At 32.3% G+C, this 25,754-nt stretch overlaps 1 protein-coding gene across 2 annotated transcripts in view; it reads right to left on the bottom strand.

Moving 5' to 3' along the window:
- Positions 1–25,754, bottom strand: part of DPYD (dihydropyrimidine dehydrogenase) — an 841,965-nt gene that overhangs the window by 736,838 nt on the left and 79,373 nt on the right. For both annotated transcript variants that reach the window (XR_008674821.2, XM_031002041.3), the window contains exon 3: positions 12,072–12,154. Coding sequence is in view for 1 of the 2 variants with exons in the window: in XM_031002041.3 (XP_030857901.3) it covers positions 12,072–12,154 (83 nt within the window). In the remaining variant the exon portion in view is untranslated. The remainder of the gene's footprint in view (positions 1–12,071; positions 12,155–25,754) is intronic.

Genomic DNA, 25,754 nt, shown 5'->3' with positions numbered 1-25,754 from the left:
CACATATCACAACAGCTGTCACCAAATAACATTTTGCACATCAAGAAAACACCAAGAACATTTACATTTTTAATTTTTAATTTTATTTTTTTTAGGAGATGGATTCTCACTACATTGCCTAGGCTAGAGTGCAATGGCTATTCACAGGTGTGGACACCGCACACTATAGCCTCATACTCCTTGTGACTCAAGTGGTACTCACACCTTAGCCTCCTGAGTAGCTGGGACTACAGGTGCCAAACACATTTTTTAAGTGGAGCTTAGAATATCCTATATGCCATCTCCTTTCACTCAAAAAAAAAGAGAAAAAAAAGAAAATACAAAAACAAAAAACCCTCTTTGTAGACTACAAGAAAAGTATTCAAGATTCACTAATTTATTAAATATGCATTGACTAAATTTTTAATAAAAGTAATTCTTTAGATAATTCCATGGGTATAAAACTTACAAAGGCATTAAAATAATAGACCACAATCAATATTTTTTCAATCAGTAGCAGATATCATAGATATGCCTTAGTATAGATACCATGATTCATCTACTTAAAAGAATCATAAATAAACTAAAATAACACAATGTTGTCCTTTTATAAGTACCATACTATAGAAAGCTAATTGTCCAACTAAGAGCAACATTATACTGTTTCATAATGTAAATGATTCATTGGTGGTTATTCCACATTTTAACTATAAAACATAAACATGAATAATCAATTCAGTGGCACTGGTACCTATGTCTCATGTTTGTTGCATATTGGTGATTTCACAAGCTAGATTGTCTGTTTAATTCTTAATCACACTAATTACTTGAAAGAGTAATCCAGGAAATGTGACTTATTCAATTTCAAAGAACAGCCTAGAAATTAGTAGATAGGGCACCTCAGTAATGTTATATAGTCATGTTCATTGATAAAATTGGAAGGACTTCATAGTATTTGTATTAATCTATCAGAGAAAATCACAAATTCTTAATATATTTCTCCAAACATTATTTGAAATTTCTTCTAATGGACTTAAGTCATGTTTGCTCTCAACCAGGGGTCTGCAAACTACAACACAAGGGCTAAATCCAGATGGTTGCCTGTCTTTATAAATAAAATTTTATTGGAACACAGCCACATCAACACAGCCACACCCATGCATTCACATATGGTCTACAGATGCCTTTGTACAACATCAGCACAATTGAATAGTTGTGACAGAAATTATGTAGCCCAGAAAGCTAAAAATATATGCTATCTGGCCTTTTACAATAAAATGTTTCCTTACTTCTACTTGATTTTCAAAAGAGGCAACACATTTTTTAAAAAGAACTTGTCAGAATGGGAGACTTTTTCCCCAAAATAAAATAAACACAAATACCTTCAATGGAAGGTATTTAGTACACATCATAATAACCTGTAGAAATGCTGGATAAGAAATTGTATTAATTATCTTCTAAATGTAACAAGCTGATATATGAGAAATGAGAAATATTATAACTAAATGTCAATGTCTATCTTCCAGAAGGGATGACTTACAAAAAAACATAGGGCCAGCTATTTTATTATAGTATATTGTGACATATATACCAAATAATTAGAATGAGCAATAAAAAATGCCAACGTGCTTATAAACAATATTATCTGTAAATCTATTCTATTAGTCTTCTTTAGTTGTAGAAAATGACAAATATAATTACAAAATACTTATTCAAAACATGTAAACCACTAATTTTCCACTTGCAAAAGCCTGATTCAAAAAGCAATTTACTTTATGGTTTACTTAAGCTTTGCAACTACATTAAAATATGATAGTATATACACAACAGCTTGTTAACAAGATTATCATAACATTAAAATCATAATGTGGCACTTCAATTATGGATACTTAAAATTAAAGCTAATCCTCACAGTACCAATTTTTATCTCCTAAATAATTTTAGCTATTAGCTGCTCATTCAAAGTCTGTATCTAAAATGATAAGCATTCTAGAGTAACGACTTAGCTCTGCACTTTTCTTTGGTAGCAAAACAAAAGCTGCATCCCTTCTTTCCTAGTCCTTAATATACAATCTTTTGATACTAAGGGGAAATGCGGTTTTTTCCTGACCTTGCTTGGCTCAGAGCTTCTTACTCATGTTGCTGTTGCCAATGCTGTTGTTTCAAACAGATACATTCTGTATATCAATGGTACATATTTCTTTTCTGGTTTTATCTTTCCAAAAATATCAAACTATCACTTGCAATATTAATTTGATATTTTCTGCAAATACTGTGTTTGAACAAATGTCACCTAGTACCTACTAGGCACCAGGTGGAACAAACCAACGCTTAGATTAATGAGTATTATAATGTATTTCATAAATAAATAATTAATAACAATTAATCGTGTTAACCTATTAACTGATTTCATTTGTTCTACTGTTTCACCAGATTTGTACTTGATGATTATGTAATCAATATTTCTCACCTTTGAATTCTAATTCAAGTTTAAAGTGAAGGAAAAGATTCTAAATTGACAGAATTCTGTATTTATAAATGCCAGTTAATAACAAATCCATAAATAATCCAGAAGCATTGTTGCCGACCATATGGTTGATTTTACTAAACACTGGTAACAGCTAATATAATTGTTTTCTTCTATTTCCCCAATTAAATTGTATTTGGGCCATCTGAAACTGAGTGTCAAATCTTGCTTTCACTCACTCCTGAAGTGAATGAATGGAAATAATATTCCTAATTTACATGGCAAACAGATAATACCAAATGCGTGTATCCATGTGTGTGCATGTGTATATATGTGTATAAAGACATATACATACATTCATGTTACAAAATGTACATGAAACTAATTATATAAATTACCAAATGTGTGTATCCATGTGTGTGCCTGTGTATATAGGTGTATAAAGACATATACATACATTCATATTACTCAAGGTACACGAAATTAATCACATACATTACAAAAATTACATAAAACTAATTACATATATTTTATGACCTGTATTTCAATGATATTTATTAGGGCAGGTGCATGATTATGTAAAGTAATCATGCACTTTTGTCTTTTGATTTCAAAAAAATCTGAAAGTACTCATCCTGATTGACTTCTTCATGTGTTAGGTGGCATAAACCAAATCAAAGAACCTGCTCTGGACATGGTGAAATATGTGTTTTTCTGTAATAGAAATGATAAAGATAACATGTTCTCTGTGCATAGAAGACAAGAGAATACTCTTCTCTGCTGATTTGGGGAGTAGCGCTTTCAGGAGGTTCCTGCTGATCTATTTAGTGATAGAAAACTTGGAAAAACATAATTAAGATAGAATTTTAGAAATGATTAAAATAGAAAAGAGTTGAAACATTGCTTCTGAATCCAATCTCACTGCTCAAACTTTTCAAGTAGTTAAAATATACCCTTATACATGGGCATTTCTGATTATAAAGGAATTTGTTTTTCAACACTTTGAAAATTAAAAAAAAGTTACAAATGTTAAATCATGTATTATTACTTCCATCATTACATAACATTTTCAGAATGTTTAAAAAATTATTTACTTTCCATACTATTAAACAACCTGCTAATTTCACTGGAAGTATTTGTTAATACTTTCTCATTTTATTTATTGTATATTCTTCTTCAATGCCACTTTGATTTTTCCCTCATAGCTTTATATTTACTTTGTAACCTACTTAATCAATTTGCTAATCTCAAATACTTAGTGTGCCTTATCCTTCCCCTCTTCCATTTTTAACTATTTTAAAATAATTCCATAGAATTTCCTTAAATCTTTGTAATCCTAATGAATACACCTGAAAGGCAAGGGAAGTCCAAACTCCAAATGCTGTCACAGTGCAAGTTTTCCTTGACTGCAAAGGGGAGATTTTATAGAGAAATATATCCATACATATACACACATGTAATATCTATATAATACATACCACATATAGAAATATGCATACACATGCACACACACAAATCTCTAAGAATAAGATAAAGTAGAATAATGACCATATTATTATCTTTAAATCTTATTCAGATGAACAAAATTACTCGGTTCATGGTTTACTAATCACGGCTTACTCGGAGTCATGGTTCATGTAGAAGTATCAGTTAAAGTATCAGTGTAATTCAACCATTATATTTAGCAACAGATGCAATATTAACATAACCCAAATCATAAACAGCTAAAATAATACCTAGGTTCCAGTAGTAACACAACCCTTAGGTCAGATGGTAGTCAACACCAGTACTACTGAATACTAACAGAGGAGTGAAATTAAAGACATACATTAGGCTAATATACACAGATGGGACATACCTGAAAAGCTGAAAAACTACCTCTTTTAAATGTCTTGGGATCTCTTTTTGGACCTCAGCCTTTCAATAAAAAGTTAGATTGCCATTTATATTGCTTCCACCTCTAAAAGTCCTTGAGTTGAAGGTAAAGAAACAATGACATTAAAGCAATTTTAACCTTTTGACTCAAATAATATTTAGAAATGTTAGACCTCTTAAAAGCTACTTTCCAAGTTTACATGGCTATACTTTCATATTTAACTCTGTATAAATGGCTGTTTATGATGCACCTACAAATAGTATACACACACCAGTAAAAAAGCCAGCACAGATAAACTGTGCAACTCAACATCACCATCTAGTGACAAAATTCTTAACACGTGATGAAGCCAAGCGAAAAATAATACATTTCAGAGACATTCTGTACTGGTAGTTCATCTTTATAGTACTAATGTAAATATAACAGATCTCACTGAATAGACTTGGCTCTGCAAATAAAACAACGCCTAATGGCAATATTGGCACTCCAAAAATAATTTGTATTCTTGCCATAGAGGTATACTCATAAATCTATTAACAATCTATATTTTATGTGTATTAAGAAATACACTGTAAAAAACTCCCAATAGTATTTTTATTTTTTTATTAATGAGTATATTCTATATGTACCTCCTCTTTTTCAGAATCTGACGTCGCCTTTTCTCAAGTTATTCAATTCAAATACCTTCCAATTGCATATATCTATTACCCATAGCCCTCTACTGCCTGTGAGACTGAAAAGGGACAAAAAGACAACACACTGGAGGCTGAGGAGGGCAGATCACCTGAGGTCAGGAGTTCAAGAGCAGCCTTACCAACATGGTGAAGCCCCATCTCTAATAAAAATACACAAATTAGCCAGGCATGGTGGCACATGCCCGTAATCCCAGCTACTTGGGAGGCTGAGGCAGGAGAATCTCTTCAACTTGGGAGGCGGAAGTTGCAGTGAGCCAAGACCGCAACAATGCACTCCAGCCCGGACAACAAGACTGAAACTCCATCTCAAAAAAAAAAAAAAGAAAAATACAACACAATGTTAAAAGTGGCCCCATCCTTCCCTTTACTGTTCAGGATTTATCACAGGGGCTAAAATAGGTACAGAATATGATAGTAAAGAAATTAAATCCCTTTGGCATGATTACAGAGTTGAATCAACCAAGATAAAGAATATGATGAAAAGAAGTTGAGAATTTTACCTCTAAATTCATTATCATACTATAAACCAGAGATTTGACCTAGAGATGATGCACTTTTTTCCTGTCCTTAAAATGCTTTTTCTTTGATTATCATTTTCAGAAATGCTGTATAAGATTTCCACACCCATGGCACTACAATAGACTATGTAGAAGTTGGACAAGATATACAGCTTCTAGTATTCTATATGCTAAGACTGCAGTGAACTTCTCCATTGAATTCCATTATTTATACATTACACATGTAATTCTTGTAAGCACATACAACATTAAAAGGAAAAATGTGTACAAACATTATATTTTATATCTTATTTTTATTAATTTTCATAAATTACAAAGCATTCTCTCCTCTATATCCTAGTTCCTCATATAAACCCTAGGAGATTTTAAATCCTATTTTACAAAAAAGTAAGAGTAAAATAATTAATTTACCTAAAATTACAGTTGGAGTCTCAAATTTGATTCTTACTATTGATTCCAGTATTTATTTCATATTTTTAGTTTTCTCCATTTTTCCTTCACTGTTTTTCTAATTATTCATAATATATTCCCATTACAGAAAATATAGAATGGAAAAGCATAAGCCTCAAAAAATTATCTTTACGCCAACCAGCCAGATGTAATAGCCACATTTCATTCCTATTTTTTCTCTGCATTTTTTATATTCAGTTGAGATAATATTCTACAAGCAATTTTGTTTCTCTCTCTATATATATATATACACACACAGATTTATTTTAAATATATGTAAATCTGTGTATATATCTGTAAATATAAATATTATATATCTGTGTATATACACATTTTATATACTTCATAAATTTATATTTTAAAATTCTAAATATGAATATATAAATAATATATATTTATATGTAAAATATACATTTATATATATTTATGTTATATACATATAATTGCCTTGTCTATTGTCTTAATGGTAGACAATTAGTTCCTGTAAAATTTGTTCAGGGTTATATTCCATAATTTGAGTACCACATTCATATTATGCATAATTTCTATGGCTTCTGCATAATATATTCCTAGAAGGTAAATTAATACAAAAAAGTATGTTTGTTTTAAGTCTCTTAATACTTAGTGACACAATCCTTTCCTTAAATGCAGCAGTAATTTTCAATCCTCTGAGAATGTGAGAATGGCTGTCTCACCATTCCATCTCTAGCCATCTGTGAGAATGGCTGTCTCGCTATTCCATCTCTAGCACTCAAAAACTTCCCACCAAACTGCATTAACAGCAATAAGCAAGAGATTGGTGTATTTTTTGTGAAATTTACACTTTTTGTTTGCCATTAGAGTTGAATATTTCCAAGGGTTACTTAATCATACTTTGCCAATTATCTACTGAGTTCCCAATTTTTAAAATCTGTCATACATATGGCAATATAGTACATTGATGTCTTTTAATTTTGTGATTGTCCCCATTTGCATAAGTTTTTTAAAATAAGTTTGTTTTTAATTGGCACATAATAGTTGCACATATTTATTGGATACAGTGTGATGTTTCAATACATATTAGATTGTGTAATGATCAAATCAAGGTAATTAGCATATCTATTACCTCAAACACTTGTCTTTTTTTGTTTGTTTGTTTTGTTTTTTGTTTTTTGTTTTTTTTTTGAGACGGAGTCTTACTCTGTCACCCAGGCTGAAGGGCAGTGGCGTGATCTCTGCTCACTGCAAGCTCCACCTCCCCGGTTCATGCCATTCTCCTGCCTCAGCCTCCAAAATAGCTGGGACTACAGGCCCCCGCCACCATACCCGGCTAATTTTTTGTATATTTAGTAGAGACGGGGTTTCACCGTGTTAGCCAGGATAGTCTCCATCTCCTGTGACAACACTCCAAATTTTCTCAGGTTATTTTAAAGTATACAATATATTACTGTTGACTATAGTCACCTTACTGTGCTATAGAACACCAACCTCTCCCCATTTCCACTCCACACTACTCTCCCAAGCTTCTGGTAACCACTATTCTACTCTCTACTTCTATGAGATGAACGTCTTTAAATTCCACATATAAGTGAGATCATGCAGTGTTTGCCCTTCTGTGATTAGCTTATTTCACTTAACATTTTCTAGGTTGATCCATTTTGTTGCAAATGACGGAAGCTTTTTTTTTATTATTGGAATCAAAGCTTAGTGATTTCTTCACCTACTTGTTAGTGTATCATCTCTTGCCCCATCTCAATCTCAAAGTGTCACTTCTATATTCCACTGGACTTTGACTGTTTCATTTATTTCCCTTAGCTCTTTAAAAATGCATGAAATTTCCTTTGGGCCATGTGAAGTGAGACTACAAAGTCTTTTTTTTTTTTTTTGTCCAAACAGCAAAAACAAACAAGTAAACAAACAAAAAAAAACCTTTTATACCATTTACTGGGTGATTGAACATGTCCTGAACTACTTGGGGTACTTCATCATATAATAACTTCATCAGATCTTTATAGTATCTATTATCAATTACAGACACTATTTGTTTTAAATAACACGTAGAACTTAAGAATTTCCATCTTCATTTTGAATACAATCACATTAAAAGATGTCAAATTCTTAGGGAGGTTTTGTTGTTAATTCTGTTGGGCTTTCTAGGTATAAATTATGTCTGTATAAAATAAGAGCTACCTTGTCTCCTCTATATCAAATTATACTTTTTAGTTTTGGTTTTACATCTATTACCAGGTTATGGATCTACCTTTCACTATTAGTTTTCTAAGAAAGTAAGTGTGTCTATGTGTGATGTGTGTGAACATGGTTTAGCTTCACTCTGGCCTCTCCATTGTTGAGAACTCTGTTAAGTGAGAGGCAGTCAACTGTCATATTAGCAACACAAAAACTTCCCTTTAGGGCAGCACAGAACAAACCACAGCCACTAACCACATATAATTATTTAAATTTAAATTAATAAAAATTAAGTAAAATTAAACATTCGGTTCTTCAGTTACACTCATCGCATTTCAGGTACTCAGTGGCCATATGTGGCTGATGGCTCTCACACTAAATGGCACAGATGGAGAACATTTCTCTCATCACAGAAAGGTCTGGGCAGCATTGGTCTAGATGTCTCTAAGAGCCACAGAAAAACGGCCAGGAATTCCATTCCTCTGTCGTTTTCTTCTTAGGCACATTATATTTCAGTCTAGTCTTACTCTGTTAGAGAAGGTTATTCAGAATTTTAAATCCCAAAATATGTTTTTTCTGGCACGTATTTTCCTAAGCCCTGTATTTTCGTAGACATCTGGCTGGACTCTCCTTCTTTCTTATCCCAATGCACTATTCTTGGAAATCATATGCCTTCCCTTGGCTACAACAAGTATCAAAATACTAACAAGTCTCAAATGTGCACATCAACTCTCAGTCTTTTCCTTGAGTTGTTGCATTATATTTTCCCTCTGCCTATTGCACATTCACACGAGTTAACCTCAGCTATCTCACAGTCACCTGAAAACCCAAATCTTCACTAATCCTCTTTTTTTCTCTCTCTCTCTACATCAATTAATGTATTTATTTAACGTTTTATTTAGCTAGCATATTCCAGAGAAGGTTGTAACCCCTCGTCCTTTTTACACACCAGGGCTACAGGCTCAGGGCATCCTCAAGACTGGGATCAGGAGGAAGCATGGGAGGGATCTAAAGTGATTTGTAAACTCGGATACTGACAAGAAACCAGATTCAAGACTGCACAGCAAAGACTGGCCAGAAAGAGAGACTGGATGAGGTGGCTAAGAATCCTCTCTTTTCTGTTCTAAGCTCATAGAAATAGTAAAACCTAAATAAATAACGAGGTACCCAAGATGGTGAAAGGCCCCCCAACACTGCAGCCACAATAGGACAATCTTCAGATGTGGGTCCAACTCTGTTCCAGTTACTCCTGGCTAGACACACTCAGGACAAGAACACCACTGTGGGGACCTGGAGCCACTTAGGGGCTGCTAAAGAGATCAAGCTAATAAGAAAAAGGGATGCTCCATGTTCTCACCCATAGGTGGGAATTGAACAATGAGAACACTTGGACACAGGAAGTGGAACATCACACACCGGGGCCTGTCGTGGGGTGGGGGGAGGAGGGAGGGATAGCATTAGGAGATATACCTAATGTAAATGACGAGTTAATGGGTGCAGCACACCAACATGGCGCATGTATACATATGTAACTAACCTGCACATTGTGCACATGTACCCTAGAACTTAAAGTATAATAAAAAAAAAAAAGAAAGAAAAATGGATGGTCCCATAGCCAAGCTATGCCAGGCCAATGGACTAATAGAGAAGCTACCATGAAATATTCTGGGCCAGGGAAAAGACTGAAATACTCAGTCTCTGGGTCTTCACCTCAAGCATATTCTGAACACATTTTAATAAGCACCTGACCCACCATATACTAAATTGTTGTATGCTATTAATTACTAAATTATTCCACTGTGTTTAATGAATCCAGACATTACCAATAATGTGTGTCTGTGTGTGTGTCTGTGTGTGTGTAAGTAAAATGTATAACTTAAGCAAACAAGTACATTTCATGCCATAAAATTAAATTCTCATTTAAATTATCCAGACTACTGCTTTGTCTCATAGAATGGGTGGTTGGCAAGTTATTCCAGGCAGGTAATACTTGTTTTTATCATCAGTTCATCTCTAGTTTTTTAAAAAACAGGACATCCTGGTATGTTCTAAAATGTTATGTATAACGAAATTTGGCAGAATTTAATAATCTCTTCATATGAAGTTAATTCTTATAATTCAATTTGTTTTTTTCTTGAGGACAAATTTCCTACACTGATTACATATCCTTTCCTTGTTCCTTGTATTCTCCTCATTCACATCATTTTTCATTCACATTGCCTCTTTTCAGTTCTTTCTGTCTTTTGCTTCAGTTCTTTTATTCAAAGCGTAAGAGTTGGCACCCTCTTTGTCTTCCTGTTTGTCTATGTATTTACTTCAAAATAAATAGATATAAAAATATAGAGAATAACTGCAGTTTTCCAAGTAAATATTGGCATGCATGTTTACTGTATTTAAACTTATCATAATAAGCATTTACAAAAAATGTTAAATTTATAGCAGTGGTAATTTTAGGATAAACCACTACGTATGGTGAAAATTAGAAATTCATTCATAATTTCTGCATTAGCTTTTTCCAAAACAAATATTTTACACCTTATTTTTAATTTGCTAAAATTTTCAATAACTTAAACTTTCTGAGAATATCTGATTGCATTTTATATAGATACAAATTCTCTATTGTGTACTCAGTTTTATTTCTCCCTCTTTTTTTATTAGTAAAGACATTAACAATAAAATAGGCTCACTTGCTCCAGCTGGTAATTTCTCATACTAGTAATATATTATTCCTCTTTTTGTGACATCATAATCATCTATACAGAAGTACCATGTATCTTTGTGTAGAAGCTACTGTTTCCATTAAATTTAATTACCTCCCCCTGTGGTTTTAAATAGAAGTGGCTTCAAAATGAGGGCAGCTTCTATTAAATTTAATTACTTTCTCCTGCTGCTTGCATGGTAAAAGGAAGGTTACTAAATGAGAGCAGCTTCTAAACTAAAGTATATGGTAACTGTGTGCTAGCAATAACAAAATTGTATCTAAACTACCTTTCTAGGAAGCTCTTAGGTTTATTCTTTCTCTCATTTTAATCTCTTTAGCCTTAACATCCTTGAAAAATGAGCACTAAGATAGAAGGCAGCATATTTTAAAAACATATTTTAATTTTATAGGCTAAATAAATATAAATACACTGTTTCTTTACAAAGATATTGGAAATTATGCTACTCAAATATTCAAGCTCAGAACTTTTAAGACTACTAACATTTGTTGTTTTCTCACTCTATGGATGATGAGTTTTATTTCCCACACATTTTCAATAAAAAGCCTTTCTTGATTCTGATCAAATAGATCTGAAAAATGCTTCACTAAAAGTTATTTAAAAGGCATCAAATTTGGGGCAATTTCATATAAATATTCAGAAGTACTGATGTTAAGAAATGAAAAAAGAAAAAAAGTCAGGCTCATTATAGACCACTATAGTTGAAAGGAAGTTAATTATATGCTTTGTAATAGTGTAAAAATGTAAATCACTAAAAATACTATAATATAATACAATCCTATAAAATGTTATAGAAGATGAAAATGTAAGTACCTCTCTTTAAATTAAATATTAATTAGGAGGAAATACTACTCAATTAAAGCACCATTGTACAATGTTTATTTCTTTATATACAGGCAGAATTTAGATGAACAATATTTTCATTCAATCACACAGTTTAGTATAAATATAAAACAAGACACCCCTTAAGCATTTTAAGTAACAAATTAAACATTTACATTTTTTACTGTGCACTGAGGCTTAACATTTATGCAGCTTCAAAACCAAAGTACAGCCTCAAGGGAAGTCTCTCCACTGACAAATTAATACCTTAGAGAACAGAGCTGAATGGTGGCAATGAACTCATTTGTTCTCCAAATAATGAAGAATGACTTTTTCTTTACCACATCTGTGACTGTTGCTATGGTGACCCAGACTTACCTCATTGCTTCTCGGAGAGCTCCTCGCTCACCAAGAGTCGTGTGCTTGATGTCATCAAAATTATTCTCCAGCTTCTCACAATTCTGCAACATATTTAAAAATTGCATTAATTCTCTAAGATCCTGAGAAAAATTGTATCTATGCAGTTATGCAAAAATGTAATTGATTATATTGATCATGGACTCATGAAAAATATGCATACCACTTTAATTGGGTAGCATTCATTAAAATTGACAGTTAAATCCAACAGTAACAAAATAAAAACATTTTATGATACAGCTGTCACAGAAGTCTCATTATCAATTTTTCAAAGTGGAGTTTTGTTATCAATTTTTCAAAGTGGATAAACAGAAGAAATGAATTTATAAAAGTAGGAAAACTTCTTAAGTTTGGAGGAATAAAAATTAGTTCTCTAAAATAATCTTAAGTATAGAAAATCCAATTTAAACTCAAAAGAGAAAACCATTAAGTTTTTAATCACCATAAACAGTATACAATAAATACCAAGTTCTAAATAAGCTAGCATTGACTAAGATGAAATGATAGAGCACAGATATAATAATAAAAGTTTCAAAATTTTTGAATCAAAATTTTATAATCAGATCTTTAAATGACAATTTTATGTGTAATATTTACAACTGCACATATATATTTATATACTTGAAACTAAAGTTAAAATCTCAAAATTAGGTGAAAATTAGATTAGATCAGGTTCTTAGAAGAATTTTAAGATTGAGTAAATATGACATAAGCAGTTTAAATTTCATAAGTGTTTCTACTTTTTGGTAAAATAGCAATACTAGACTGAATTTTCTAAAAGTACTTTAAAAAATTTTTACTACTATTCTAAATATAATTATACATACTTAAAACTCACTTAATCTGAGAGAACCTGAATAGGTTTTGAGGGCATAAATTGTAGAAATTTTCAACATATATATATATATATATATATATATATATATATATGAATCTTTTGGCACCCTAGATTTCTTATGGAATTTACTAGTATTTAGGTGATAAAATAACTAGATTTAGTGTATTAGTTAATTTTACAGAAAGAAAAACTAAATGACAAAATTTTAGTATTAATATGTTCTTTCTATTCTTGAATAAGTATCCTGAATTTTACAAAATTACAGAAATTATATTAATAATGTCCAATGTATAAGAATGAATTGATTTGAAATATATTGGTATAGAAACCACTATTTTTAACCTTGATATTTTTTAAAACTAAGTCAAATTAAGGCAAAGATCCTTTTAACAAACACACACAGTTATATGTTGTTATAATTAAAATCTTTGAAATTACCAAAATGAATCTACAATAATTAAAATTATATATTTTTCAAAAAGTCCTTTTTGGGTATACACATTAAAAGTATCCTCTTCTGTCTTGTCGTCCCACATTTTTAGAAGTGTCTTTCAATGAAGAGAACTGCTTAGCTGAGATCGAATTTGTTAGTTTTCTAATTTAAGTACAGTGTTTTTGTGTCCTGTTTAAGAAATTTAAAAACTTTCTCAAAGTTATAAATGTTGTTGATTGAGACCATTAAGAAAAAATATACATAATTTTTTGTTTGTTTCTTTTTGGCCCTGAAATTCCTCATCAGCTTCCTCCTCTTTGCCAATCCTACTGCAATCATTTTTTTTATTTCTTTTTTTTTTTAATTATACTTTAAGTTCTAGGGTACAGGAACATGCAGTTTTGTTACATACGTATATATGTGCCATGTTGGCTTGCTGCACCCGTCAACTCGTCATTTACATTAGGTATTTCTCCTAATGCTATCCCTCCCTCAGCCCCCCACCCCCAGACAGGCTCCAGTGTGGGATGTTCCCCACCCTGTGTCCATGTGTTCTCATTGGTCAATTCCCACCTATAAGTGAGAACATGCTGTGTTTGGTTTTCTCTCCTTGTGATAGTTTGCTGAGAATGATGGTTTCCAGCTTTATCCATGTCCCTGCAAAGGACATGAATTCATCCTTTTTTATGGCTGCAAAGTATTCCATGGTGTATATGGGCCATATTTTCTTAATCCAGTTTATCACTGATGGACATTTGGGCTGGTTCCAAGTCTTTGCCATTGTGAACAGTGCCTCAATAAACATATGTGTGTATCCTACTGCAATTTTTAACTTTACTTGGGCCTCCACCACTGTAGAGGAACAAGTTCATAAAAGAATTAAAGAAATAACAAAATTATTGGACATAAATTTTTTAAGGTCCATTCCTAGCATAAACAGCAGGGTTGGAAGATTACTTGAATATCTAGTTTTTCTAGCCACAGAGACAGGAGATAAACACATTCTTGGATTAAAATAAGAGACAGAAGCCTGGGCAGAGTGGCTTATGCCTGTAATCCCAGCACTTTGGGAGGCCGAGGTGGGCGGATCATGAGGTCAAGAGATGGAGACCATCCTGGCCAACATGGTGAACTCTGTCTCTACTAAAAATACAAAAATTAGCTGGGCATGGTGGGCGCACCTGTAGTCCCAGCTACTCAGGAGGCTGAGGCAGGAGAATTCCTTGAACCTGGGAGGTGGAGACTGCAGTGAGCTGAGTTCGCGCCACGGCACTCCAGCCGGGGACAGAGTAAGACTCCATCTCAAAAAAAAAAAAAAAAGAGAGAGAGAGAGAAAGTGGACACGTGGACACTGAGAGACTGTAGTAGCCACACTGAGTAGCCACACTGAGTGCTCAGTGATGCCAGGAATTGAAGACAGCCAAATTTATGATTTAGCTGAAATACCGTGTTTCACTAAATACCGCTTCACTATAATGAGTAGAAGCGGCAACCTTAATAATAATTTTATCAGGAAGTGGTTAAAATGGCATATTCTGCCTTGATGTGGAATGGGAAACCCAAAATGAGTATTAGGCTAACTAACAGAAGAACGAATGCTCCATGTTTTACACTTTGTGTCTGCATAAAGTTTATTATACCCAACAGAACAATAAAGGAAATAAGTAAGCACTGTAGCATTTAAACAGTTAACTATTACCTTGACTAAAAATACTTCTGTATACAGAAATTGAAATCAAATCTATTTTTTATGCTTCAAGAACCATATGTAGAAGCACTAAGTAACAGACACATGATGTGAATTATATTTCAGACAATATTAGGCTCTTGCCATATAGAATAAGTATTTCAAGCAACTAACATCTTTATCTGCTTAAACTTCTCATAAATAAAAGTAAGCATCAAATATCCACTGAGTAAAGGGCAAACAGATTCACTGTCACGTTTACCACCAATAACACTTCTCTAACATTAGAGACAACTGCAGGTAAAATTGAGCCAGCGGCCTCCAATCAAAATCTATTCTCAGCCCAGTTTATATGAACATGGATCTGAGAAAAACTGTAAATTATTTGTAATCAACAAATTATTCATTCTTGGGGATTCTGTAAGTTAGTATAGGACTGTCCCAGAATACGATTTCAGTGATAAGTATCACATAGGGGACTTACTTTACAGGATAGGAAAGTTCATAAAAATTCAAAAAAATTATCCATGGTAGTGGCTTGTGATTTCCACCCTCCAAGTGCCTCCTAATTTCCTTTGACCAATATAATGGCATGAGAAACCTACAACCATCACAGCAGAAGAAAGGAAAAGGCAACAGATAAAAAGAGAAAAGGGGACAGAGAGAATGAATGAACAAACTACTCCTGAGAACAGCAAGCAGAAGAACAAAAATAATCAGTGATTAGTAATAAAATACTGGAACAAAAAGCAGGCCTGCTAGCCTAGACAATGTGGAGCAAGAAAGTGGGAATACACAGGAAAAATGGAAGGTCACAAAGGTACTAAATTTAACGCCGACCAGACATGCCATGTAATATAACAGGCACAGGTTAGCTCTAATTAATTGGTAGAAAACTGAAAATTCGGAAAAATTTGTATCAGCAACCATGGTACACATTATAGCTTTAATATATAATGTATTTTGTGTGTGTGTGTGTGTGTGTGTGTGTGTGTGTGTGTGTGTATTAATTATAGTAAACCAGTTAACACTGAGTCGTGACTCTGGGTTAGGTACTTTTTCTAGGAAGTCTAACCATTTAATCTGCATGACAACCATATGTATTCCTATTTTACAAATGAGGAAACAACCACAGGGGAGATTAAGATAAAGCTTGCCCAGGGTTATACAGCTAGCAAGGGATAAAGCAGGGATTTGAACCCAAGCAGTCTAGCCTCAGAGCCAGACTCAAACTCCTCGCGAGTCCGCTTCTAAAGAGTAAACTGCATAAGTGAATATAATAAAGTTCTGAATAGGCCTTCCTCTAGGTGTCATCAAATTTAAATACTGAGCTGGATGGAAAATAGTTTACTAGCAGAGTCAAATGGAGCAGAAGCTCTTGCAGGATTCTGTCTTACATCTGTCTGGAAGTGCTATACTTTATAATGTAGAGAAATATGGAATCCAATATACACATTTAGGCCAAATTAATACCCATAAATATTTTGCATGCAACAGTCTTTATTTGGGTCTGTGACACCACCGTGACAAATATAATGAGCAATTAAATTCCCAAGTGTTCAGATTTTGGCAGCAATTAAAGTAGAAACTGGAAACTAAGCATCAAAAAGAACTGGGTTTGGTGGCCTCCTGCCAAATGAATCCCCATGGGTTGAGGGAAGGTCTAGAGTTTCAACTGTGATAGATTTCATAGTGTTTTATATCTCATCTGTGTTAAGGGTTCTATAAAAGTATAATGAAACAAGTAGAACACCAACAGTCACATGAAAGAAAATAATATACAAGGAGATTTCAGAACGCTGAGAATTTGAAATAAAATTCACTGAGTTATCTTTGCTCAAATTATACCAAAAAAATCACAAAATTCAACCAAACATCTACTGATTCTGGATGGAGGTGGAAAGAGGCAAAGAAAAAAAAAAAAAGAACAGCTAGCAAATTACATTATTAAATAAAACAAATCACTGATAATTCCACAGGACTTTATTTCCATGGGACTGAATTTTTATGTTATAATTATGATAACTAAAACTAAATCAGATCTAAAATTTATATACAAACCTAAATTGAATAAATTAGGAAACCAATTTTAATAAATGAAAAGTCACAAAGAGTTAATGGCATAGCTATTGGAGTTTAAGTCTCAGAATTACTAAGTAACAAAGGCTCGAGTTAATGAATTAAATTTCAGTGCAGAAAAAAAAATCTTGAAAATCTATTACATGTCAGGGATAATACTATGCACAGGGATATGAAGGTAAATAAGACAAGACTTCTTGTCTTATTCTGTAGTAAGAATACAGAGGAGAAAAAGGAAATAATTCTCTTGGAACAAGAGATGACTATGAGTTTGTTACTTCCAAATCTGTCTTTGAAATGATTTACAATTTTCCAGATTAAGAGAAAAAAAAGGGGGAAGGCTAAGGTAATAAAATTGGCTCTAGCCTCAGACCTTACCATTACTGTCTACAGGCTAAGTCCTTAGGCAAGTTAATTAACTCAGTTTCCTCATCATGAAATATACTTACCTTCTAGAGCTATCAACAAGATTAAATGAGGTAATATATGTAAATCCATTAGTAGATTCAGCAACGACGTTTTCAATAAAGGTGGAAAAAGAGGAAAGAATAAACAGAAGAAGAGTATCCATGAACCCCAACTCAATCCTAATGGATCAGATTTTATATGGTGAAATAGAAAAAAACGTGCATTTTTCATGTTTACCAGGTGATTTTTATGAATAATAAAGTAAAAGAAAGTCTTTATGGATTTTTTAAAACTTTTTGGTCATAAGACTCCTATGAGAGTATAATGAAAACCATGATCCTTTTCCTTAAAAAATTACATTTTCACAAAAGTACATATGCACAAGTACACAATATGCTATGCTATATACAATTTCCGTGGGCCAATACAGCTCCTGAAGACCATCTATGGCCCAACGTCTATGTGCACCAAATTTTAGTATCAGGGAGGATGATTTCACAATGGACCTAGACAGCTTAGAAACAGAAGTTACAAATATAATCAGTAGTCCAAGAACCTTGTGAAACAAGGGGTCCAAACGTTGGCAAATTTCTATTGCTGTTTGACAATAAAGCATCTTAAGTTCAAACATCAAATTTGTAATTTAAAGAAAGACACAAAAGTCAATCCTGTTGCCAAGCTAGAAATGAAAACCAGTCATTCATTCATACATTCATTCAATATTTATTTAGAACATAATGGGTGCTAGATAGGATGCTAATCATTGAGACACCAAGGTTTAAAACCTTTTTTTTAACTCCTTATTTTGAAAAAAAAAAGCCAATTCAATAGGTTAACTGCTATAAGGTAAATATTCCTCACATCCATTGCCATGTATTAGTGATATATCAGCAATAATTACAAATCTCAGCTGGTTGAAAACCTACAGGATACTAAATTTTGAAGGAACCTCAGAGAATTATCACAAGGGAAACCACCACTCTTATGAAGGCAATGATAAATTTCATATTTTAAAATATGAGGAATATTTAAATAAAATGGCATACTCCAACATGTACTGCTACAATTCTAAGGCAGTTCAATGTTGGTTAATACAAAGCTTTTCTTTAGGACATAAAGTAAATTGGGAAAAGGTAATACAAGTACATGCATTTCTCATGTAGTTAGAATTTCCAAAGGTCTAGGTTCCTCTAAAAAAAAAAAAATGAGTCAATTAGGTGAACTTACTCTTTCTGGAAAATGTTGTATCTTAATTTTTGCACTCAACAAGAAGTCTCAAAACTAGCCCTGCTGAAGTTCTTTATAAGTACAAGTAAGAAATAATTACTATATTCATATTTTTTTAATTCTAGATGAACATTCTACTATCAATATATGATTTCCAGTTGTAATCAAGAGATTCATATTTCAATAGATAATTGCTTTTCCCTTTGGTGTGTCTTAACTAGTCTAATCCTTTCAGGGAACATTAAGAGGTAATCATATTTAGCTAATGTCATTTCACTAATTGTGGCCAGCTTACAATCAGGCCCTGTCTAGGAGAATCTTATATGAGTCACAGTGAAATACAATATAATGCAGTAGGAGAGGTAGGAGCTATGCAGAGAGAAAATTTGTTTTTGAGTTTCATCTCTACAACTAAACAGCTTATGTGTTCTTACAAAAATGCTTAACATCTCAATCTGCAAATAGTCCTTCATAAAATGAAGGTATCAATGAAGATGATGAAAGTAATATTACCCACTCAAAGTGTTATTGTAAAGATTAAAGTAAATAAAAACATGTATGTGAAAATATACACATTGTTCAAACATTATTACATATTTTTAAATGACAGAGTGAATCTCATTTCTGCCTTCATAGTCTGAAAGTATGTTAATTTTATTTGAAATATTTTAAGATTTCATCTCTCATACACAGTAAGAATTAAGTAATATTTTAGTACTTTTTTGAGATAAATTAAAAGTTTAGCTACAGTATCCTACCTGCTGATAATTCATTCCTATATCTATGAGAGGTCAACAAAATTCAGGATAAAGTATTTGCTTTTTAATCATAATTTCATATTTAAAATTACAATGCGTTTGTTTGCATAATGTATGGTTATATTTTGATTGAGTCTCATATGGTTTACATGATAATCAAACGAAACACAGTATCATTATTTCAATATATATTGCGGAGTTCTATGTCCCATGTACTGCCAACCACAAACTATTATACAAATATTGATATTTACTATTTTGGAAGCCATTATAATTTACTTACTCACTTAATCTTGACAAGAGGGAAGGCTCTCCAAGAGCAATTTAAAAATGAAAATCTACTATTTCAACCAGGGAAGGCTGCTCACCTTTAAGCTCTGAACAATCTGACCCATCTCCACTAAATTAATTACCACCACAGGGAAACCACAGCTACACAACTGCTCTCTAGGATATTATCCCTATAAGGATAAAAAATTTGATGTAACCTAGAGGCTTTAAACTTAAAACAATCCCTTGTCCTTGATGGAGTTTTTGCTGAAGCATCTGGCAATCCCTGCTAGACTAAGTGGTGTCTAAGCAAATGAGGAAAACTTTGGTATCAGGGATGGGGTGCGGGTGGCAAAGTCAAATAAATCCACTGTTACTACTTGAGCATCAGTGGTGTTCTTCTGTCTCAATTTTGGATGGTTAAGTTTTTCATCTGTTTATAGGACTATCACTCACTTAAGAATGTTAAATGTCTCATTTACTCAATCCAGTGAGTTTGTTCATGCATTTATTAGTAACACAGAAAACACGTTATTCTTAGTCTTTGGAAATCAAGTTTTAATGTACGCTTAATCTAGTTAAAATATAGAAAAGTCTATTTAGATGGTATGGCTGTGTAATGCAATGCATAATGTACTTTAATAACACCACCCAGTGTGTGTAAGATGTAAAGTTAGACACCAGGTAAACTCACAGATGTAAACAGTCTTTTCTCTAGAACATACTTAGAAGGATCACTTATTTTAAAAATATGTTGTTTAAAAAACAATTAACATATGAATATGTATTACCTTAAGCTACCTCAATTCTCTGTTTGGAAAAAAAACCTTGAGATCACAATGGAGTGGGTCAATTCAAACAGAAACAAGGAATTTACTAGATTAGGGCTCTAAAAATTAACAATCTTTGGTGTATCATGAATTTTAAATGTACATTACAAAGAAAAATATGCAAGCCAATTTAACATGTCTCAATAAATAGTGCCCAAATTGATAAACTGATTTTTGTTTACAAAGATAAAATATGCCTAAGATTTCCATATACTGTACACAGTTATGGAATGGTTGGTACTAGATAGATATCAAATAAAAAACCTAAAATAGTATTCATGATCATTTATCTTTAAAAGCACGTGTGCATTTTAATACATGAGGAAAGATTAATAGAACCATTTAAGTTTTTGTGTTAAGTTAAAATTCAGAGAAGCAATCATTTTTAAGTCACAAAAGATAAACCCTTCTAATATCCTTCTGGTTTTGGAGGAATAAAGGCTTTTACTTGACAGTTACTTACATGAATTTGTATCAAAAAGAGAATTTGGCAGAGACTTCTAAATTCATAACAATTGTCTATTAGTCTGTTTTTAATAATTTTTCTTTGGCATGTAATCCTCTTTAATTAGATTCCACTCTCTGTTGTTTCAAGACTCCATAAACGGGTGTCTTATGTACCAGCTGCTAAAGCAGGAGTTACTGTCTAAATGATATTCACAATGAGTATTTAGAAGGTTTACAATTATACCCTTGCTAATAAATTGTGCTATTTTCCCCAACAATTTTAAGTGCTAATCTTCAGAAGGCATTTTAAAATTAGCTAAAATTCTGTCAAGAGATTTACAAAAATTGTTAGCATGAAGATAATTATGTCACAGTCCTTGGACTCCATCTCTGATTGTGTGCATAAATCAGAAAATGTCAGCTGTGTTTTCCCTTAATAATTATCCTTGCAGCAATATATTATAGTCTAAACTCCTATTATAATTTCTGTTTCTGGTTTCTAAAACACCAGACAGTTATTTCAAAAGTTTGGAACTGAATAAATAATTCATATTTCCCAGAATAATAAGTGATTATCAATTCTAAAATTGTAAGTATTAGCAATAAATAGATCAATATGGAAAAGATAAACTCTGTTTTCATAAACTCTCCATCCTAAAAAACCAAATGCTTGAATGTGATAATGACTTTTTAAAAATATTAATTAGGTAAAAATCTAACATAGCAGATAGTAGGCAAATAGAAGCAGGGATCTCAACAGAATTCTAAGGCACCCACTATTTTTTATTTCAACAGCACAGACACTTGAAACACAGGTGTCTGAAATACATATCAAGTTGCTTATCATCTGATACTATCCAATTTTCTATATTTCTTATTAAGTATATAAAATTTTGACCCTCATTTTAGAAGATACAAAATAAAAAAGAATTTTTTGACTTTCATCCAAATATCAAAAATTATAAGTATGCTTTTATTTTCTCTGGTCAAACAGATTAGACCAGAAATATAATTTTTATATAAGCTCAGTAATCATGTTAAAAACAAGTCTCAGACAGCAGTCTTTATAATAAATTAGCTAAGCATTTTGTTTAGCATGTTTCTAATACTATCAAGCATTTCAGAATTCACAAAGATAAAAAAATCCAGTTCTCTAAATACTTTAATGCTGTAGCATATCAAACTCAGGTTTATTATATAAACCATAGAAATCCAGATATAATAGTAACGGTATGTGGCTCAGAGTTGTGGGTATTCAAAGACAAATGAAAAACAGAATATATTTTCCTAGAACATTAGGTTCACGGAAACTATTTTGGAAAAAGGTTTTAAAATTTTGCTCATCAACTGTAATCAACAGAGTCAGATTTTTCAAGTTACTCAATATTGTGTTCTTTCCAATTGTGTGTTTCCTCAGAGTAGAAACAGTCATGTAACTCAAAAATAAAAGAACTTGAGTATTACTACTAAAGTTAACATAAACTTTTCAATCACATCAAATGAACAGGGCCAATGCTAGAACAACAGGGACTATAGGAACTAGAATCCATGATTTCCGCAGATCCTCATGAATCAATTTTCTGAAAAATAAGTTTATAGCCTTAAATCAGATTTCCTTACACCTTGGTTAAACCAACCAGCAAACAAAACTTTCTCCTACAAAATACATCCACTTCTTTCCAAAACCACTTCCTTTAAAAAATGTTTTAGTAACAAACATACTATTAACCTTCCTTCCTTTCACAGTATACTCCCCAATATATAAAGCATGTTGAAAATTATGCATATTGTAAATGGTTTAATTTTTTAACTTCAAATCTTAATATATTCAATTACAAAAGTAATATATGCCCTTTTATAAGAACTGAATACAAAGTTATGTAACAATAATTTTCTGTCTCCAACCTAACATCTAATTCTACTCCAGTGAGCTAGATTACTACCTTTCTATAGTTTTCCATGCTCACACGACACGTTTTATGTTGCAGTTTTTTGTGTGGGGTATGTGTGTGTACTTGTTGTTTCTCAGTGGGGTCTACTTACTTAAAAACATCAGTCAGCAATTCTCTGTGTGTGTGTGTGTGTATCACAAATAGGTGGATCTACCACCAGGTCAATAAATATGACTATAAAATTCCAAAAACTTCTCAATATTACATATTTTACTTAACAATTTTCTTAATGATAGAAACATAGTTTTATTTCCCTAGAATTTTGCTGTTATGAATAATGCTATAATATATCCTTGCACATGTGTGATGGTGACTTCTCTTACTAGGGGATAAATTATGGTGAAAAAGATAGGATCTTTTTTTAACCATTTTGATATACATTACTAGACAATTCACCACAAGTTTGTAGTAATTCACAATCCACTAGCAATGTATGAAAGTGCTTAGTTGCCTGAAACTTTGCCAGTGCTAGACATTATTAATCTCCTACATATGCCAGTTGGAGACTGAAAAGCATTTTATAATTCCCTGGATACTAATGAGGTGGAGCATCTTTTCATGTGCTTATCGGCTATTTACATTTTATTTTTAGATATTGCCTATTCATATCCTTTGCCATTTTTGTCATTTATGTCATAAATATATTCTCAATAATTTTCCCTTCACTTGTGTAGAGTAACTTTGGCCACACAATAGTTTGTTGTTTATCTTTAAAGGATATTAAGAATAACCAAAAACTGACATAATGTTTGAGATAAAGCTATAGTGGATTTTTAGAGGACAATGTATAGCATCAAAATATAAATCAGGAGACAACAATAAAGTATTGAAAATTATAAAGTGTTTTTTTAAATGCACGACAAAAAAAAAAAAAACCCAGAACACCCTCTCCCTTAATCAATGAAATAGGAGTAATTTTTTAAGCCCAGTGCTGTAATATTTTGTTTGAATCTGCTTTGGGCCAAAGTGAAGCATCCAAGCGGAAAATGGGGTTGTTATTCATCTAAGTCTAAACCATAAAATTTAATACATAGAAATAATTTCTGAATAACTGGTTGAAAGCGGAGGTTAACCAGATACTGTATTTTTCTGGGATTAAAGGATGAATATCAACAATATTCCTTATTCTTTGCCACATTCACCATTTCATCCCATTTTTTATGATGTCTTCATTTCCCAAACATTTGAAGTTAAAATATGTGAAGAAAATGTCAGTAGGGTAAGTTTTTTGTCTTATTTCTTCTTAATTATTAAAAAAAATATGACATTAATTGGAAAAATGAATGGAGTTATGTGCACAAATGATGTGAAATCCATGAAAGGCAGAAGCATAAGGGGATTTCACTGCATCTAGGCCTGGCCACTTTCCAAATTCAAGGAACAACAGCCTCACTCTCAAATTATGCTTTGTCTCCAAGAGTTTATTTTTTCTCAAAAGGTTTATTTCAGTGATAAAACAGTTGAATTATATACATATGAAGTTTCCAAAATTATAACTTTTAGTCCATTTTAATCAAATGGGCATGAATGTGGATAATTTGCTCTTCTGACCTTCACTGGAAGAAAGTGTAGGTGTAAGAATTTTTCTCCATGAAGAAAAAATGATGCTGTATCAGAGGTTAAAAACTACAAGTAAAACAACTTAAGTTCATTGTTCACCCTAACACAGACATTTGCATATTTGGCCCATTAAAGTATTCTTACAACTTTGGGCATGATTCATTTTTTAAAAAATGTAAAGAAACAGTATATTTATGGTACATGACCAAAATGCTGCAATGAAAATGAAATTTGAAAATTGAATGAAGAGAGTTGATTATGTAGATTGCAAGGCTCAGATAATTTACATGTGATGAAAATTACAGTATCAGTTTTAAAATTAATGGCATTATCACTCATCATTATTCCCTGAACTGATCCTTTTATGAGATTATCACAGAGACAAGAGAAAATTGACCAAAAGATTAGTGACCCTTTCATCTCATCATAATCCACAAGTGGCTTAACTTGTCATCAGAAAATATACTTATCAAAATTTCTATCAACACAGCCTTGAAATATTGCACTGTACTGCTTCTTTGACTCAATTCTGAGTATCTCTTACTAGTGATTATGTTGATATATTTTACAAGCAGTGAAAAAGGAAACTGATGGCATCTCTCCCCACATGACTGTATGCAATCTTCAATGCTATGACAGCTCAAGAATGACAATCGCCTCATTGCTGAAATGAATATCTGACATAAGTATTTAATTTAAACCAGTTTCCTGAACCTGACAGGATCATAGAAACAGTATCCCACCAATTTACCTAAACGGAGTAGCAGGGGAAAAAAAAAATGTTTGTTCCCAGATATGGAAAATTCATATATCATTTTAATGTCAAAATGAACAAATCTTATAGGAATCTAACATACTCAACCTTATGCTTATTTTTTGTTTGTTTTTATTATTAATTTTATTAAAATAGAACGCAATCTCTAGGAGACAAGAAATTTTCCTGTATTTCATTCACTACTGTAACTGAAGGGCTTAAACAGAGTCTGACCCATTCTAGAAGTTCAAGGAATAAATAAAAAATATATTATATGTAGAATAAAAAATTTGCATTATTATTAAAATTAAACAAAGACTTCATAGATACTGCCTTTTGTGGGCTAAAGGCCTGGATCTTCTCTAGTAGTCAGAGGCTTCTTTTTTTACTATTAGTGGAAT

The sequence above is a fragment of the Gorilla gorilla genome, chromosome 1, assembly GCF_029281585.2.
Source record: "Gorilla gorilla gorilla isolate KB3781 chromosome 1, NHGRI_mGorGor1-v2.1_pri, whole genome shotgun sequence".
NCBI lineage: Eukaryota > Metazoa > Chordata > Mammalia > Primates > Hominidae > Gorilla > Gorilla gorilla.
Note: the sequence above shows the minus strand (reverse complement) of the source record. Positions and strands in the feature narration are given on the sequence as shown.